At 38.0% G+C, this 17,604-nt stretch overlaps 1 protein-coding gene across 5 annotated transcripts in view; it reads right to left on the reverse strand.

Moving 5' to 3' along the window:
- LOC150100913 (protein NDRG3-like) overlaps window positions 1–17,604 on the reverse strand; it is a 398,002-nt gene that overhangs the window by 167,400 nt on the left and 212,998 nt on the right. For all 5 annotated transcript variants that reach the window (XM_090401073.1, XM_090401076.1, XM_090401074.1 and 2 more), the window contains one exon: window positions 5,349–5,452. In XM_090401073.1, coding sequence (XP_090257199.1) covers window positions 5,349–5,452 — 104 coding nt within the window. The remainder of the gene's footprint in view (window positions 1–5,348; window positions 5,453–17,604) is intronic.

Genomic DNA, 17,604 nt, shown 5'->3' on the forward strand with positions numbered 1-17,604 from the left:
TAGCACAAGCAAATAATTTACTCATATCAAAAAAATAATAAAAAATAAATAAAATAAATAAATAAATGATGCAGCACAATTTAATTTTTAATTGGATGATTTCACATGGCATAACCTAGATATTAAAACCATCTCTAGCCAGAATATGCAAAATATAGAAGAAAAGAAACACAGGTAACTTCTAATACTGGTTTACTGTAAGTGTGTGTGTGTGTGTGTGTGTGGCTGTTTTGCCTACAAGATACCGAGCTGTACTTGATGGATCCAAAATAAAATATAAAAACTGTAAATATTCTTTATTGCTTTATAGCTTTGATGGTTGCAACGATATGTAAATAAGACATTTTTTAAATTAGTATAAAAACACTCTTGAAATGTATCACTTAATATTGTAGGACAAAAAAAATTGCCTACTTTACCTCAGCATACCTTTTAAGTAGACCACATGGCAAACAATGGTGGCATTGGAATATGTGAAAATTGATGCTGAATTATATTAATAAATGTCCACCTGGCCAAACAAGCAGTAGGGCCTGACTGAGCCAAGCGCGTAATGCTCCCTCCAACCAACAGACTGGATTCAAATCCCACAACAGCACAGATGATGTTACCGTCACTTTAGCAGATGATATTCACATCCCACAACAACACAGATATTTGTGAATGTCACTTTAGGAGATGATATTCATCATCCAGTAAGCTCCACCTTGTTTGGAGATCTGATCTGAAGTAGCTTAAAAGAATTTCATGTTTAGTCACTGAAGATGCATTATTTAATCAGCACAACTAAATGCGCTATAAATTATTATTATTATTGTTGTTGTTGTTCCGGGCAACTCCAAGGAGTCGACAGACTCATCGAGGGAGGCCCTAACATCATGTCAAGAACAACTATTCGACATTGACACAGTATCTATCATACCTTGTCTTGAACTCATTCACAGTCGTAGCACCCACAACAGACTCTGGAAGCTTATTCCACTCATTCACCACTCTCCAAGTAAAAAACCTAGCTCTAACTCCCTTATCAACCATGTTCTTGCCCAGCTTCCATGCATGGTCCCTAGTCCTCCCACCACCAGTCATATTTTCAAAAATATCTTCTGGATCAATCTTATAGAAACCCTTCAGTAATTTGAATGTCTCAATCATATCACTCCTCCTTCGCCTATCGTCCAATCTCTGCAACCCACAAATCATCAACCTATTCTCATAAGGTTCATTCCACAGACCTTCTATCATCTTGGTCTCTGGATCCTCTATCGTCTTCTAGACGATCTTCTAAAGTCTCTGGATCCTCTCCACTTCCTCCCCATCACGAAGAAACCCTGGTGCCCATAACTGGGCACAGTAGTCCAGATGGGGTCTTATCAAGGCTCAATACAGAGGAACAACAACTTGTTTGTCTCTGCATGTTAAAGTATTTTTCAGAAGCCAAGTGATTTGATGAGCTGATTGAGCCACTTTTGCAATGTGCCCCCCTAAACTTCAATTCCCTATCCACCAACACTCCCAAATCCCTGGCCTCATCAATCTCCTGGAGTATGGTTCCACCAATGCGATATACTGCTGCTATTTTTTTCACCCCAAAGTGCATAACCTTACACTTTGACACATTAAATTGACATCCATTTTTCCTAGCCCAGTCCTCCAAACTATCCAAATCATCCTGTAAAATTTTGACATCCTGTGCACTCACAATTGCTCTACCCAACTTTGCATCATCAGCAAACAAGTGAACGCTTCCTCTCAAATCCTTTCCTATATCATTGATGAACAAATTGAAAAGCAGTGGTCCAAGAACAGAGCCCTGCGGCACACCACTAGTCACAAGCCGTCTTTTAGACTCCATTCCTGCATAAACCACTCGCTGGTATCTCTCCTTCAACCACCCTCCTATCCATCTTACCAACCCTATATCTATCCCCATCTGATCCAGTTTACTGATCAGGGTTCCATGTGGTATCCTGTTAAAGGCCTTGGCAAGGTCCAGTAGTATCACTGTAAACCCATTACCTCTTTCCAGTTCAACTATCACTGTGTTATAAAACGTGAGCAAGTTACTGAGGCATGATCTACCCTTCACAAAACCATGTTGTCCCCCATACAATATCCCATTTTCATCTATCCAATCCTGTATTCTTTTCTTGACTAATTTCTCTAAGACCTTGACAATGATTCCTGATATGCTAATCGGTCGGTAATTTACAACAGCAGTCTTGGAACCACCTTTATGCAGTGGAACTATTTTCCCCTCTTTCCACCCCCTCGGGACTAACCCAGACCTGAGACTCAAATTAAACAAAATGGTCAAGGGTACTGACAATTCTTTAGCTGCTTCTCGCACGACATGAACTGCCATACCATCCAATCCCACAGATTGCATAACCTCAATGTATTGACATTGAGGTTATGCAATAGACTACTCACCTCCACTTCATTCACTGCAATTCCCGTATAATCTACTGGTTTATTTGTTTCTGCAATGTCACCACCTGGATGATACTTGCAAAGTGCTCACTCAGTAACTCAACTATATCAACTGATTCAGTTACCTCCCTACCATCAGCATTCTTTAAAATTATTCTGCCATGTACATTTTTCCTTTTACTTGCTACATATCTAAAAAACTGTTTAGGATTCTCTTTAGCCTACATGGCCAATGTTCTTTCGTAATCCTTTTTTGCTTTTCTTACCACACTCGTTACCCTTCTGGCCTGCGCTTTATACCGTTCATGTGCCTGCCAGTCACCTTTCTCCTTAACTTCCTTCCATAGTTGTTTCTTTTTTTGCAACTCAAGCTTAATGGTGTTATTCATCCATTTAACCCCTACTTGATTAATTATTCGGACTCTAGGATACAGTCAGCCATTGCTTCATGCAAACACTTCTTAACTGCCTCCCATGCACTATCAACTTCTAGTCCTTGCAGTTGTACATGCCATGGCACTGAACCAATCAAACTCCTAAGCTTGTCATACTTTCCAGCCCGATAATTCCACATGTACTCTGTCTTAATTGAAAATTCCACACCTTTAGCCACCTCCCAAGTCAAGACCCTATGATCACTCTCACCAATTGGTGGCAATGTGGTCATATTTGTTACAGCCAAATCCTCAGATGTAATTACTAGGTCAAGCACTCTCTGACCCCTAGTATTTTCCATTACATGCTGTCGCAGATAGTTATCCCTTAATAACCGCATAAAATCCAATTCCTTCCTCCCGTGTGTCCTCTCCTCCTTCCAATCAATGTTACCATAGTTGAAATCTCCCATAATAATTACCCCCCTTCCACTCATTTTTTCCATTTGCTTGTGCATACTGTCACCACCATCTTTTCCATCACCTGGTCTATAGCAGCACCCAATTGTATATTTAGTTCTGCTAGCCACAATCTCACACCAAATGGCCTCAAATGTGCTCTTTTCTCTATCCTGCAATTCAACTTCTATTCTCCTTGGCTGTAGCTCATCAGCTATCATCAACAATACTCCCTCCCCATTTTATTCTCCCTGTCATTCCTGAACACACTATACCCATCACATTCAATCCCACTAGCTATATCATCTACAGTCAGCCATGATTCACTAATACCAATAACCTGTGGTCTGGAAGTGCCAATCATGGCCAAAAAACTCTTCCTTCTTGTTCCTGATACTCCTAGTATTAGCGTACATGAATTTAAGACCCCCCATTAGCTCCAACCCTACCTTGATGCCTTATATTAACTATCCCACTCTAATTTGTTGTCCTTATTCGCTCGGGCATATTATATTCATTCATACATTCAACTGCCTCCCTAAGGACTGTATATCTACCCCCCCCTTAACGAATCTAGTTTCCCTGAATTTGCACATCCACTACATTCAGCAACACTTTCTCAAGTCTCCTTACACCATAACCATTCAAATGCAAGCCATCCATCTTATATAGATCATTTCGCCCATCAAACTCACTCCACACGTCCACAAATTCCACACCACTCGTCATACATAACCCACGCATAAAGTCATTCGCAATTATGGCCCTCCTTTTAAACATTTCACTGTCATACCGTGGCAAAAGACTAATCATTCTAACCCTCTCACTCTTTTCTTTTGCTACCTCAAACAATTCATTCAGGTCTTCTATCATTTCCATTTTATCTCCTTTCAAATCATTCGTACCTGCCACAACAATAATTTCTTTCACCCTTTCCTTTTGCTCTCTAATAGACTCAGTTACATCCTTTATGGTCGCACCAGGTTGGTACGATTTTGTCAAATCCTCTACTAACACACCTCGTACTAACGAGTCTCCATACAGCACTCTATCCTTCATTTTGTTCATGTTCACACTCATACGCTTATTTTTCCTGTCATACTTTTTATTATTGGTTGGTTCATTCAGTTGACTTTTGCTCATACGCTCTAGCTGCTGTTTTGCCCTTTGTATCGCACCATTCAACAATGCGATCTCGTTCAATGCATCTATCTCATCTCTTTTATTCTCTGTAAAACCATTAATACTATCATTCACACTTTCTACATTCACACTCTCACAATTTTCTGGTACAACCTCGCCGTTTCTTGTCATATCCCTATTTTCTTCATTCTGAAGTTTGACAAAAATATCACACTCACGATCCGAAATACACTTCAGTTCCTCATTCTCCTTACATTTTCTACACACATTCACTCCTTTATTACCATCTAACCACACTCCGACCGCACTCCGCAAAGCATACATTTCACAGATAGTACACTGAATCATCTCATTTACATTACCGTTCTTGAAAGAAGATGGCGAACCATCATTACTGGTCGCCATTTTTCTTCGTACTGGAGCCATACTTACTAGTAACGTATTTTATCAAATAATAATTTATAAACACCAAAACCACACAAACAGACGCACTAAGATACGCAAGGCAAACAAAACTGCGCAATATTAAAGTAAATTTATCAACGATAACTGAAAATAACGCTTATCTTATCTGGAGCTTTCACGAACACTACACATTACAAATCCCTCTAGCGGCGACTTCCCGACATAGATTATGTTATAAAACACTTTAGTACACTAACTACACTAATAAAACTACAATAATATACTAAAATTACACAATTAAATCTAACAAAATATTAATAAATCAACAAAAATCACAAATCTTTCAGGAGCTCTCTGACAGTACGTCTTTTCAACAGCTAGCCTCGACACCAAATTACCTTTTATGGATGGCTGGATTTCACAATAAAAAGCTCTTCCTTTTTATATGAAAGATACATGCACACATAACTCTCTTTTATAAGTATATAAGATGATAACAAATGTAAATCAATTAAAGAGTGCACTGTCAGAAATTACCTGATAAAAGAGTCGATAAAAAGAGCCAGGTTATAGGGATTCACTGATTTGTTGAAGTAATGTCTAAATAACTGCATCAGGTCATGATTACGCCCTTCATTAGTCTAGAAAAATTTCACAAATAATTATGAACATTGTATTAATATTCTAATGCAGTTTTATAGCAAGTTCCATTCTTATCAAGTTTTAATTTTTATCAAAGAATATGCCATTAAGCATTAGAAAGAGGTGCTATAGTGCAGAGTACTATGACAATTCCTATCAAAAAAAACAGCAAACTCATTTTTTTATCTCACATTGCTGGATGTGAGAAAGCAAAAATAGCTCTATAAATGAAATATACAGGGTTTTCATAAGCATGCTTTAGTATATTAGATATTCTATATTATATTAGACACGTGTTGAGTGTGTTCGTTGTTCTTGTTGTCAAGAGAATAGTTCCTGTATCTCAATACCTACAGTAGGTCTAATATCACTTATATAGTCACAGATACACACTATTTTTGGTACAAGCTAAACATGCATTACATGATCATCTGAAGAGGCACATCACAGCAGCAGTAACACACTTAAAAAAAAAAGTTAAGAAATCGACATTAATTAAGTATCAGTTGAGGATTCATTCTACTTCTTGTATTCTAATCAACCACAACTACCCTCTTATACAACTTCCAGGGATGAACACTCATTCTCTTCCTCCACATATTGCTTCTTTTCTGACTATCCAAGAAACATGATGATTTTTGTTTCCAACAACACCATAATTGATACTATATTCTTGTTTACAAATTTTACAGGATCCAGAGATAGTAAGGAAGGCAATGTTGGGACTCTCGAATGTCAGTAGTCTCTACTTCTAGCATCTTCCTTATCATGTCAGCAATGCACTGTGTACTTTCATAACTTGCAATGTGCACTTAGAACTTCATATCCATGTTGACCATTTTTCAAATCCAGAATATCTTTTGCAGAGAACAGTTCCACCAATATGGTATATGGCCAACCTACACTTGTATACTAAAATTTTGCTTTTAAATCTTTGTGAGTGAATGGTACATTTTACATAAGATCTTATGTAAAATGAAAAAAAAAGAAAATAAATAAATAAACACACACACTGTTTATGCAGTCAAACTTTGTTGTAATGAGCATGGAAATAACAAGCTCATGGCTGTAATGAGCAAAAAGCTATAATGATTTTAATATATGCATATTCCCATACAATTGCTGACTTTTATAATGACCATACTACATGGATATACTGTGCAAATTTTGTAAACGATGCAAACGTTCTTAATTGCTTGGGTAGTTTCCAATTTATTCTAAGAATTTATTCCAATTCTTGCGGAATAAAGTGAAATTGAAAGGAGTTTTGTTTGAGTTGGTCTATAAACTAATCTTGCCCTTGAGAACCATCCCCACTTTAGCTACCTCTCCAGTGTCTAGCCTCTGGCCCTCCACCCTCACTTGACCTATACTCTGTCACAACTGTAAAAATCAGTTATAAACGAATCCTTCCATCAGAAACATGTCTACTAAAAGAAAAGATATCTCAGATCACGAAAATGTCAAAATTATTCATGAGTCAGAATGTGGTGCAAAAAATGTTGAAAAAGACAAAGTTTTCTTTGTCCTCTTCAAAGCTGAAAAACAACATAACCAAAACAGAAACAAAACAAAATTTAGAAAGTGCAAGCTTACAAACATCAATGATTCACTATACAAAGGAGTGCTGGATTCTCAACAGACAATTCAATCTTGAAGACTTAAGTGGAAAAATTTGCTAAACAATTTAGATCTAATGATTTTCTCTGTAACAACAGTTGGCTGGAAAATTTAAATCATGTTTATTATTAATTAGTACTGTTTTTAATTATGAGGAAATAAACTGTGTTTAATATTACATGTACTGTAGTTTATATAAGCATATTCATATAAATAATATTGAGGTATGTAATTATATATTTTTTTCTCTTTAATACTTTCTTTGAATCTATTTTTATTAAATTACTGAGAATAAAAAAAAATATATAGGAAGCAGATTTAACTCACCACTTATATAGTGAGTAATCGTTATAATGAGTGACCTTTATAATCAAGTTCAACTGTGCATGTGTGTATATACATTGCTCAGAAAGAAGTCAACAGACACCATAGTGTGAAGAACAAACAGCCATGGCAACCACCTTAATAAGATGTAGGATTGCCTTTTGCTGCAATGACTGCAGCAATCCTTTGGGACATACTTTTTACAAATGTACAATGATGATCAATGGGAATTTTGGACCATTCTTCCTGTAGACATGTAATGTGGACTGTGGTGGGGGTGAAATTCCCTTGGGCTCACCTGATGTTCCATTTCATCCCACAAATGTTCAATATGGTTGAGATCAGGGGTCTGTGGAGGTCAGTCAAGTGTGGTGACATTCATGTCCATAAACCATGCAATTATTCATGTCCATAAACCATGCATGTCTTGCTGAAAGAGACAATGGTCAGTTCCATAGAGACACCACAAAGTAGGAAACGTTGCATTTTCCAGAATGTTTAGAACCTCTCAGAATACCATTACACCACCACTTCTGAATTTCATAGTTGGGGTTACGCACTCTGGTAAGAGATGTTCACTGAGTATCTGCCACACCCACACCCGTCCATATGCTAAACAGCAATGAATCACGCTATGCAGATGGTGATTTGTTGCTCCATAACACAGCTTTCCATGTGGAGGTTCCATGTCCCGTGGTATGAGCTCTTTGCTCCACTGAAGACAATGTTGCATGTGTTGTTTTGAAGAATGTGGGGATTGAATATCGGTCCTACCATGCAAACTCATGTTGTGAGCCTTGGTTCTGAATGTTTTTGTGCAGATTCATGTTCCAGTCAATGCAAGGATTTCCACATTCAACATGTCAGCAATGAATAAAGGTTTACACACGTTATCCTTCATAGCACCACATTCAGTGAGTGTGGTGGGTCATCCACTGTGGATAGCACTTTCAGTTGATTCCCTGCATGTCCATCTCAGTATAGTATCAGTATCAGTGACTGTTGACCTGGGATGGCCAATTTGTCAATAATTTGCCAAACAGATAGGCCAGCAACATGGCATCCTATCACAACCTCTTTCAAACTCCGTCAGTTCCCTTCTCACAGCCATTTCACCTGGACACAGTTGCACGGACTTGGAAGCATCATATTCCTCCAATTTATAATGGCTACAAACACATGACTCATTACATGGCTGATGCACCTTGCTCATGGGAGTGTCAGATGACTTCTTTCCAAGCAGTGTATGCATATAATTATAAAACAGCCTATATGTTATTTGCCTTCCTTATTCAAAAAAATCCACAGTGTACCTTCATACATATATTCATTACTAATACAATGAATCTCAGTATATGAAAAGAGGATATAATCAATTACAAAGAAACAGTTTTGTTTACCCTTATTTTAAAGCTACAGAACAAAGATTTTGTTTGTTTGTTTTGAAATAGCAAAATAAAATCATCAAAGCTGGAAAAACTATCAAAAACACTCAAATTATGAAAAATTTCAGAGTGGGAAATGAAAAATTTCTGTATCAATAATGAAATATCCTAGTTTGAGTGTGATATCAAACAAAGCATGAGTGAAAAGAGAATGGTGTAGGAGAGACTAATAGTTAATAAAGAGCTATTGTGCTGAAGTAAGTTAATTTAATTCCTTATATCAAGGATAAGAGTGATAGGACTTCATATATTACAACTGTTACAGAAATATTCTAGGAAGTTAACAGCAGCCTCAGAATTTTTAATAAGAGTTTTTCTATTAATAGGGAAAAATCCCAAATGAATGGAAGGAGGATAAAATTATTCTACATCAAAGGGAATGACAAGAGAGGTTAAAATTAGAAGCTAGTCTATCTCTGGAGCAGTCATTAAGACACTGATGAGGACCAAGATCTAGGTATGGTTTGATAAGTGGGATTCTCTAGAGTCAAGATAGGTCTGTTTATGGAAGATTGTCGTGTAGCAATTTATTTACATATTACAAGTGCAACAGATTTAGATGGATAAGCTTAGATGTTAGCTGTATGATAGTTATCAGCAAGTTGTGCATGGGAAAGCAGTATCATATATACTGGTGTCCAAAACCTATAGACAAACATTATTTCTGTATATTACAACTGCAAATTCAGATGAATTGCCTTGTGGTAATTTGTATAACTGACAATTTTGAGTAGAAAGAAGATACATATTCAAATTTTCAAACTGTGGGCAAAGGGATTATGTGGTAGCACTCAATGGGATAAAATGCAAAAGGCTGCGTTAAGCGAATTGCATTTGAAGAAATTTCTTTACACGAGGAATAAAGCTGTAAACTTGGGTGTCTTGTAATATCTCAAAGACATCATCCAGATTATTTTATGTGCGGAAGAATTATTGAAAAGCTTGAAGAAGACAGCAGAATTACATATTGCCAGAGTTTGGAATCTCAGCATTGTATCCAGGCTCTGGACAACATTTCAAGCCAATCTAATGTGTTCCAGACATTTGCTAAGAAGTTTCACTCACTCTACCACTGAGCACGAGGACAGATTTTTGATTATAACAGCAAAACATAATCAATGCACCACAGCAAGTCAACTTGCAAGTCAGCTCTAATCGAGCACAGGTATGTGCCTATCTCGACTGTGGCCATATGTCTGTGACAAGTAGGCCTATAAGCCTAAAGGTCTGTTGTCTGCTTCCCTTTATCCACAGCTCATCGTAGAGCACATTTTTAGTTGTGGCATCCATAAAAATTGGACAAGACACCAGTGGCTAATGTACTCTATACAGATGAGTAGTTTTAGTGTTTCCTCAGATTCTAGATGACATTTGATCTGGCGTGAAAGTGGTACTGGTTACCGTCACGAGAATGTTCTTGAAAGGACAGATATGGCAGTGCTGGGGTCATTGTTTGGGGAGGTATTATGCATAATGGATGCACTAAGCTACAAGTGTTGAAAAAAAAACGGGACTATGACTGGTGGTGAATGATATTGCAATGAAGTTCTTCAATATCATATTTGAATAAGCTAGATCGATGGGTAAATGAAAGGGGATGTCGGTTTAATGCAGCAAAATGTAAGGTCTTGAGGTTTGGGAAACATTGATGGGACACTGCATACTCTATGGGAGGAGTTATACTGGAGGAAGTAGGGGAGACAAGAGATCTGGGGTTGATGATTGATAGAAACCTGAAATTTAGGGGACATATTGCAAAGGTCGCGAAGGTAACACAGAGGATTGCTGCAATAACGAGAAGTACACTGACCTTCAGAGATAAAACAGTTATCATTCCTTTGTATAAGACCCTGATTAGACCACACTTGGACTATTGTTCTCAGATTTGGTCCCCAGGATTTGAAGGGGATAAATTAACTGTGGAAAGGTTACAAAGGCGGATAACAAAGATGGTTTCAGGACTGTACAATGATAGTTATGAGGATCGGCTGAGAGAATGTGGACTGCAGAGTTTGGTGGATAGAAGAAGGAGAGGTGATATGATTGAGACTTTTAAACTGTTGAGAGGTGATTACAGAGTAGACACTGGGGAGTTCTTTTGCTTGGTTGAACAGCTGGAAGGAGTGACGACAAGAAGCCATTCCTGGAAGTTACAAAAGGAAACTGTGAGCAAGAGAGTGAGGAGTGGTTTCTTTGCATGGAGGGTGGTTGAACTATGGAATGCATTGCCTGATGGAGTGGTGAGAGCGAGAAGGGTCAATGAGTTCAAGGAGTGGTATGATAGACTGTGTTTCTTAGGAAGGACCTCCCACGATGAGTCTTTTGACTCCATGGAGGCCTGAATAATAATAATAATTGTTCTGTAGGCGAAGAATTCATTTTTATGGATGACAATGCCACACTACATTGTACATGAGCAGTGGAGATTCTTCTGGAGACTGAGGATAATAATCGAATTAAGTGGCTAGCACACTCTCCAGATCTTAACCCAAAAGAACACATTTGGGATGCAATAGGGAGATGCATTGCTGCTTGAAATTCCCCTCCAACAAGGATAAGGCCAAATAAACAAGGATAAGGCTTGTTTGTTTTCAAAAAGAAAACAAACAAGGCCTTATCCTTGTGCAGTCTGAAGGAGGAGTGGGTCCATTTGCATCAAGAACTCCTGAATCACTTGGTGCTAAGCACAGTATGACGTTGTGAGAGCTGCATCGCAGTTCTGGATGGACATATTCCATATTGAAATGATTGTCCACATAGTTTTCTCTAAGCACTGTACATTAATTTCTTAACTATGTCCTTAGGAAATATCTGTAACTTTTGGCAAAAATGTACTGCAATGTAAATTTGTATGAAATTAATAACATAATTATTAGTATGCTGGCAATAAATTTATGTCCACATTTGGCTGTAGTCCTGAAATTATTTTCATATACAGGCAACAATGTGTTCATCCTTAGATTTGGACACCAGTGTATAAAAGGAAAGTGTCTTTGCTTCTTTTTTTTTCTATTTAAGGGGAAGAGGATAATGCTTCCCCTAGGAGCCAACAAAGGTGTATTTTTAGGTTCATTATTGTTTAACTTATCTGTTAAGAATATTGAGAAAGGCATAAATGAGGATATGTAGTTGTTTGCAAATGATGAAATTCTAAGGAAAGCTATGAGGAGTAAAATGGATAAATGGATGTTGTGAACCTCAAGGATGGAGATACAGTGGCTGTGTGAGAGCATGAGTGAACCTTTCAATTCAATATAGAAAATAAAGATGGAATGTTTTGTATACAATTATTACTATTATTATTATTATTATTACTATTATTACGGGCAACTCCAGGGAGTCATTAGACTCATCGAGGGAGGCCCCAAATCATATTCATCACAACTATTTGACATTCATACAGTATCTATCATACCTCGCCTTAAACTCATTCACTGTCACAGCATCCACTACAGACTCAGGGAGCGCATTCCACTCATTCACTACTCTAAAAGTAAAGAACCCAGCTCTAACACCTTTACTAACCACACTTTTGCCCAGTTTCCATGGATGTCCCCTAGTCCTCCCACAACCAGCCCTGTTCTCAAAAATATCTTCTGAATTAATTTTATAGAAACCCTTCAGTAATTTGAATGTCTCAATCATATCTCCCCTCCTCCGCCTATCAACCAATTTTTGCAACCCACAAATCCTCAACCTGTTCTCATACGGTTCATTCCACAGACCTGCTATCATCTTGGTCACTCGCCTCTGGATCCTCTCCACCTCCTCCCCATCAAGAAGAAACCTAGGTGACCAAATCTGAGCACAATAGTCTAGATGGGGTCTTATCAAGGCTCGATAGAGAGGAACAATAACCTGCTTGTCTCTGCATGTCAACGTATTCTTCAGCAACCAAGTGATTTGATGAGCTGTTTTGGTCACTTTTGCAATGTGTCCCCTAAATTTCAATTCCTTATCTACCAACACTCCTAAATCTCGTGCCTCATCAATTTCCTGGAGCAGGGTTCCACCAATGCAGTAAACTGCCGCCAATCTTTTCACCCCAAAATGCATAACCTTACATTTTGCCACATTAAACTGACATCCATTCTCCTTAGCCCAGACCTCCAATCTATCCAAATCATCCTGCAAAATTTTGACGTCATCTGCATTCACTATTGCCCTACCCAACTTCGCATCATCCGCAAACAAATGAACTGTTCCTCTGAGATCATTTCATATATCATTTATGAACAAATTAAACAGCAGTCGTCCAAGAACAGATCCTTGTGGCACACCACTAGTCACAGGCCGTCTTGTGGACTCTACTCCCGAGTAAACCACTCTCTGATATCTCTCCGTCAACCACCCTCCTATCCATCTCACCAACCCTATGTCCATTCCCATATGCTGCAATTTACTGATTAGAATTCTATGTGGAATCCTGTCAAAGGCCTTGGCAAGGTCCAGTAGAATCACCGTAAACCCATTACCCTTATCCAGTTCAGCCGTCACTGTGTTATAATACGTGAGCAAGTTACTGAGGCATGACCTACCCTTCACAAAACCATGCTGTCCCCGATACAGTATCCCATTTTCTTCTATCCAATCTTGTATTTTCCTCTTGACTATTTTCTCTAAGACCTTGACAATGATTCCTGATATGCTAATCGGTCGGTAATTTACAACAGCAGTCTTGGAACCACCTTTATGCAGTGGAACTATTTTCCCCTCTTTCCACCTGCTCGGGACTAACCCAGACCCGAGACTCAAATTAAACAAAATGGTCAAGGGTACTGACAATTCTTTAGCTGCTTCTCATACAACACGAGCTGGTATACCATCCAATCCCACAGATGTATTGACATTGAGGTTATGCAATAGACTACTCACTTCCACTTCATTAACCACAATTCCCGTATAATCTACTGGTTTATTCGTTTCTGCAATGTCACCACCTGGATGATATACTTTTGCAAAGTGCTCACTCAGTAACTCAACTATCTCAACTGATTCAGTTACCTCCCTACCATCGGCATTCTTTAAAATCAATCTGCCATGTACATTTTTCCTTTTACTTGCTACATATCTAAAAAACTGTTTAGGATTATCTTTAGCCTGCATGGCCAATGTTCTTTCATAATCCTTTTTTGCTTTTCTTACCACACTCGTCACCCTTCTGGCCTGCGCTTTATACCGTTCATGTGCCTGCCGGTCACCCTTCTCCTTAAATTCCCTCCATTGTTGTTTCTTTTTTTGCAACTCAAGCTGAATGGTGTTATTCATCCATTTAACCCCTACTTGATTTATTATTCGAACTCTAGGTATACAGTCAGCCATTGCTTCATGCAAGCACTTCTTAACTACCTCCAATGCACTATCAACTTCTAGTCCTTGCAGTTGTACATGCCATGGCACTGAACCAATCAAACTCCTAAGCTTGTCATACTTTCCCGCCCGATAATTCCACATGTACCCTGTCTTAATTGAAAATTCTACACCTTTAGCCACCTCCCAAGTTAAGACCCTATGATCACTCTCACCGATTGGTGGCAATGTGGTCATATTTGTTACAGCCAAATCCTCAGATGTAATTACTAGGTCAAGCACTCTCTGACCCCTAGTATTTTCCATTACATGCTGTCGCAGATAGTTATCCCTTAATAACCGCATAAAATCCAGTTCCTTCCTCCCGTGTGTCCTCTCCTCACTCCAATCAATGCGACCATAGTTGAAATCTCCCATAATAATCACCCTCCTTCCACCCATTTCTTCTATTTGCTTGTGCATACTGTCACCACCATCTTTTCCATCACCTGGTCTATAGCAGCACCCAATTGTATATTTAGTTCTGCTAGCCACAATCTCACACCAAATGGCCTCAAATGTGCTCTTTTCTCTATCCTGCAATTCAACTTCTATTCTCCTTGGCTGGAGCTCATCAGCTATCATCAACAATACTCCTCCCCCCATTTTATTCTCTCTGTCATTCCTGAACACACTATACCCATCACATTCAATCCCACTACTTATATCATCTACAGTCAGCCATGTTTCACTAATACCTATAACCTGTGGTCTGGAAGTGCCAACCATGGCCAAAAACTCTTCCTTCTTGTTCCTAATATTCCTAGTATTAGTGTACATGAATTTAAGACCCCCATTAGCCCCAACCCTACCTTGATGCCTTATATTAACTATCCCACTCTGATTTGTTGTCCTTATTTGCTCTGGCATATTATATTCATTCTTACATTCAACTGCCTCCATAAGGACTGTATCTCTACCCCCCCCTAACAAATCTAGTTTCCCTGAATTTGCAAAGCAAATTTGAAATTTGAAACCCCAAAAGCAAAGGATGTATTGAAAGAATTAGAGGATATAAAGGATACAGGAGTGATGACATTCGAAACCTAAAATTTAGGTTCCACACTGCTAGAACTGTTGGGACAATGCACTGATCAGGAGGAGTTCAATAACATGTAGAAATGAAGTGGTTATAATTCTACTATACTTGAATAAGACTATATTTTGGACTACAATATACAGACCTCTGATATAATTTTCAAAGAGATGAAGAGAATTTGGAAAGGTTCCAGAGATAACCAATGAAGGGGTAGTATTGCATCTGTGGAATATTGGGTATGCTATCAACAAAACCTAGTGGATAAGGAGAAACAGGAATGATATAACTGACATATAATTTGGGAAAGATTACACTAGATTAACGCTGAAGAGATTTCTCACAGAGCAAAGGGAGAAAAGAATAAAAAGGTGTATAAAGAGAAGCAGTAACTAGCAGTTACTGCTAGTCAGAAGGTAACTAGCAATAAGCCACACTATTCTAAGGTCAGTACTGTTCAACTTATTTGGTGGAAAACATTTAATATGAACTGATGACAATATTCAGCTGTTTACTAATGATGCAAAGGTGGAGAGAGAGAGAGTTATAATGAGCAATACTGATGCCAATTTCTTTCAAGAAAATACTTTTAGCATGGAGCATGTCACTCCTGTTTTAATGTTAATAAATATACGGTTTTGCACTCTGAAATGCAAAGTTTGGATTTTAGAGTGCAAAACCTTGCATTTATCAAGGTTGCACCTTCTTGGTAGAACCATGCTACAGCAGATGGATGAAATTCAGGACAGGGATTGACACAGTTTCAGAGACCTAAAGTTCAGGGAGTACAATGAGGACTACATCACTTATCGATGCTGCTGTTAGGATGAAAAGCATAATTTTAACTACCAGAGAGAAGATGATTGTTCTAATCACACCAAGATTCCCTTGCTTCCTTCACCTCTTCCAGTATACCCCACTAAGTGAGTATGAAGTATCCCATCTTTGGTATATAGTAGTGGAGACTGGTGGGTGTCCTCCCGCGATGAGTCTTCGGACTCCTTGGAGGTGTGACGAATAATAATAATAATCAATGGATCCCAAATTTTAAAACCTTTACATTTAGTTGCATTAAACTGATATTCCCATTCATTTGTCCACCTTTCCAGACTATTCAAATCCTCCTAAAGAGCCAAAACATCAGCACTATTACTAATAACTCTCCCATGCTTCACATCATCTGCAAACAACTGAACATCTCTCTCTCTCTCTCTGTAGTCCTGTGACAATATCAATATAAAGATTGAGCAGCAATGGTCCCAGTACTGAACTCTATGAAACTTGTAACTTTCCTACTCCCTGATACTGCTACCCCCATATACAACTCTCTGATATCTACCAGAGCCAATCACCAATCCAATCCACTAACCTGATATCCAAACCTATATGTTGCAACTTAAAAATCAACTTGTCATGTGGCACCCTGTCAAATGCTTTGAAAAATCCCCAAAAAAGTAATGTATGCCTTACTCTCATCCTTTGCTTTTGTTACTCTATTGTGAAAGGTTACCAGAGTGCTAAAATTTGAGCAAAAGTTTCTCAGTTGTATTTCCAAGCATGCACAGTAGCAAAAAGAACATTATCAAATGTTACTAGGTATTCAACTGTCCATAGAGTAGGAAAGGAATACAGCAGGAGAAAGTTGTAGTGTTTTCTATGTCTCTGATATATGAAGACTGGACAAAAATAAGAAAAGTTAGAAGTAGAATACTGAGCGAGGATCCTTGTTATAAAGAGATGAGTGTGAAGTTTTTGTAGTCATTAATCCATATAATATTTATTTCAGTTGAAGCTGAAAGGAATTTTATTGATTTCCAGTTCATATAGAATGGGGATAGTAAAATTTGCTTTATTTAGGATTCTTAGTCTGATAAGTGATTTCTAACTGTGGATGTGGTTTTAATTATTTCTTCAGAAGATAGCTTTCATATAAAAGGAAGAGTTGCTCTAAAGTATTAAAACTGGTGATAAGGTTTTAAGAAGAATGCTGAGACTTTCATATAGAAGGTTAATTCATTTCTAAAGTGATGCTATGGTTTTAGTAATTTATTCAATGGCATCTGTTGTTACTTTCATATAGAAAGTGAAGTTATTGAATGAAACCAAGATGTGTTTTGTTCAGTGTTCTGTAATTGAAGAACAAGAAGAATGTGTTGCTATCATATATAGAGCATTTTTGTTTTGTGTTTGTCTTTCTCCTGTGTAAACTCAAGAAGGAATAACAGTTCTGAAGGAGACAAGCGACTAAGGTTCCAGGAGTTTTGTCCATTTAAGACAATATCACTTAGTTATGTGTTAGAAAGGAGGCTGTGTAGCAAGATTGTTTTTCATGTTGAAAGTTTATTTTTCACTTGGTTAGACTATAATAAATTTAGTT

Source organism: Typopeltis vanoorti, chromosome 12, assembly GCF_054136105.1.
Source record: "Typopeltis vanoorti isolate ZY-2024b chromosome 12, IOZ_Tvanoo_1.0, whole genome shotgun sequence".
NCBI classification, from domain to species: Eukaryota; Metazoa; Arthropoda; class Arachnida; order Uropygi; family Thelyphonidae; genus Typopeltis; species Typopeltis vanoorti.